The 2,243-nt window shown below is 48.9% G+C and overlaps 1 protein-coding gene across 1 annotated transcript in view; it reads left to right on the top strand.

Annotated features, from left to right (window-relative positions):
* The first annotated feature begins 8 nt into the window (after positions 1-8).
* The window catches only part of CGNL1 (cingulin like 1), a 101,839-nt gene continuing 99,604 nt past the window's right edge, over positions 9-2,243 (top strand). The window contains exon 1 of the mRNA XM_007458913.1: positions 9-1,547. Coding sequence (XP_007458975.1) covers positions 375-1,547 — 1,173 coding nt within the window. The 5' untranslated portion in view covers positions 9-374. The remainder of the gene's footprint in view (positions 1,548-2,243) is intronic.

Here is a 2,243-nt window from a genome sequence, read left to right as displayed (position 1 = left end):
AGGAATACGGTGTGCATCTGAGACTCGCAAGTGATGAAACCAAAAAATCAAGGAATTCCCAGCCCGCTAAGGCAGGCTCCTACGGTGTCAGTATTCGGGTCCAGGGGATTGATGGCCACCCCTACATAGTCCTCAATAACACAGAGCGGTGTCTGGCAGGCACGTCTTTTTCTGAAAATGGGCCATCATTTCCGTCTCCGGTGACAAGTAACCTGCCTCTCCATTCCAGCAGTGGATCTGTGCTCGAGGAGAACAGTGCAGAAGAACTGCAGCTGCCCGAAAACCCTTATGCCCCACCTGGCCCAGTAAGAAACCTGAAACAGCCCTCTCTCTTTGAGGGCAAGAATGGAGTTCTAGATCACAAAGGGGAAGCGATGAAGCCATCCCCCGTGCTGAACTTTCAGAGGCATCCAGAGCTTTTACAGCCCTATGATCCTGAAAAGAATGAGTTGAACTTACAAAATCACCAGCCTCCTGCGAGTAATTGGCTAAAAGCTTTCGCAGAAGAAGGGACCAACAATAAGAAGGCTTGGACTTGCTCGTCCAAACCTAGCCATTCCCAGCTGACCAGACCTCCCTCGGAAGACCCGGCCAGATCCAGCGTGACGGCCATTCGACTGTGCAGCTCTGTGGTCATTGATGACCCCAAGAAGCAGACCTCGGTGTGCGTGAATGTTCAGAGCTGCAGCAAGGAGGGGCTGGCAGAGGAGGCCCTTGCCCCTAGTGGGAGGCCCCTATCCACCCACAGCGCGCACACCCACCCGGAAGCCAAGAAAACCAGGCCCGACGTGCTTCCGTTCCGGCGCCAGGACTCAGCCGGGCCCGTGCTGGACGGAGCCCGGTCCCGGAGATCATCCTCATCGTCCACAACTCCCACTTCGGCCAACTCTCTGTACAGATTTTTACTCGATGACCAAGAATGTGCTATCCATGCCGACAATGTGAATCGTCATGAAAACAGAAGGTATATCCCCTTCTTGCCCGGAACTGGACGGGATATTGATACGGGGTCGATTCCTGGCGTGGATCAGTTAATTGAAAAATTTGACCAAAAACCTGGGCTGCAGAGAAGAGGCAGGTCTGGGAAGCGAAACAGGATTAACCCCGAAGACAGGAAAAGGTCCCGAAGCGTGGATAGTGCATTTCCTTTTGGTCTCCAAGGGAACTCGGAGTACCTGACCGAATCCAGCAGGAACCTGGGCAAGTCCAGCGAACACCTGCTGCGGCCCTCGCAGGTGTGCCCGCAGAGGGCACAGGCGCAGGAGCACGGGGGGAGGCAGGGCGGAGGGCGCACCTTCACCAGGCTGCAGGGAGCCCAGCCCAGGCCGCCCCTGCAGAACAAAGATGGGAAAGTTCCAGGAAACAAAGGTGGTCAGGAAAGTCCGACTGGGCGCACATCCTCCCTCCCAGCACAGACTAAGAAGGGGGAGGAAATCAAAACAGCCACTGCTACGTTGATGTTACAGAATCGGGTGCTAGCAACTTCTCCGGACTCAGGTACCAAGAGGATTTCTGTGAAGACATTTACTTCCACCTCAAATACTCAGGTAATACTGGTGAGAGTCTTTTTGTTCCTTCTAAGTGGTCTATCAATACATCCTGGCTGTAGGAATACATATCTTCCATCCTGAGTCAGTAATTGCACCATCTTGAATCAGTAATATTTTTTAGAGTTTTCCCCCTAGCAGTAGATTACGACCTGCTGCTAATCGCTTGGTTTTCTAAGTAAATTCAAGTACCACTAGATTCCTGTTGTGTTCTTGTTTGTAAAGTAACTTGTCAAACACTATAGAGAGGCTCGATTTTTCTTTTCGTGTATGTGTAAAATCTGAAAGTATGCAGAATTTGTTTCCAAAACAAGAGGTTCCATACTTAGGTTTATTTAGATGTATTAATTTTCCTCATGACATTGAGTGACTGGATTAATTTCTGTCCTGAGAAATTAGGTTAATCCTAATTTAGGTTTATCCTAAAGTGATGGAATTTATTTATGTGGTGCAGTTAGTGTTTTGGTAGTAACAGTAAAAAAATAATGATAATGATAAAAATGATACTAAGGTTGGTAAGTGCCAGGCCCTCTTTGTTATGTATTATAGGATCGCACCAACCCTATGAAGGTAGGTACTATTAACTTCTATTTACAGGCGAGAAAATTGAGGTGAGAAAAAGTTAAGTAACTTGCCCAAGGTTACAGAGCTACTAAGTGGTGGAACCAGTTGTAATGAGCATCCTTACCTGAGGAA

This window comes from Lipotes vexillifer, unplaced genomic scaffold, assembly GCF_000442215.2.
Source record: "Lipotes vexillifer unplaced genomic scaffold, Lipotes_vexillifer_v1.1 scaffold102, whole genome shotgun sequence".
Classification (NCBI taxonomy): domain Eukaryota; kingdom Metazoa; phylum Chordata; class Mammalia; order Artiodactyla; family Lipotidae; genus Lipotes; species Lipotes vexillifer.
This window is presented reverse-complemented; position numbering and strand designations above follow the sequence as displayed.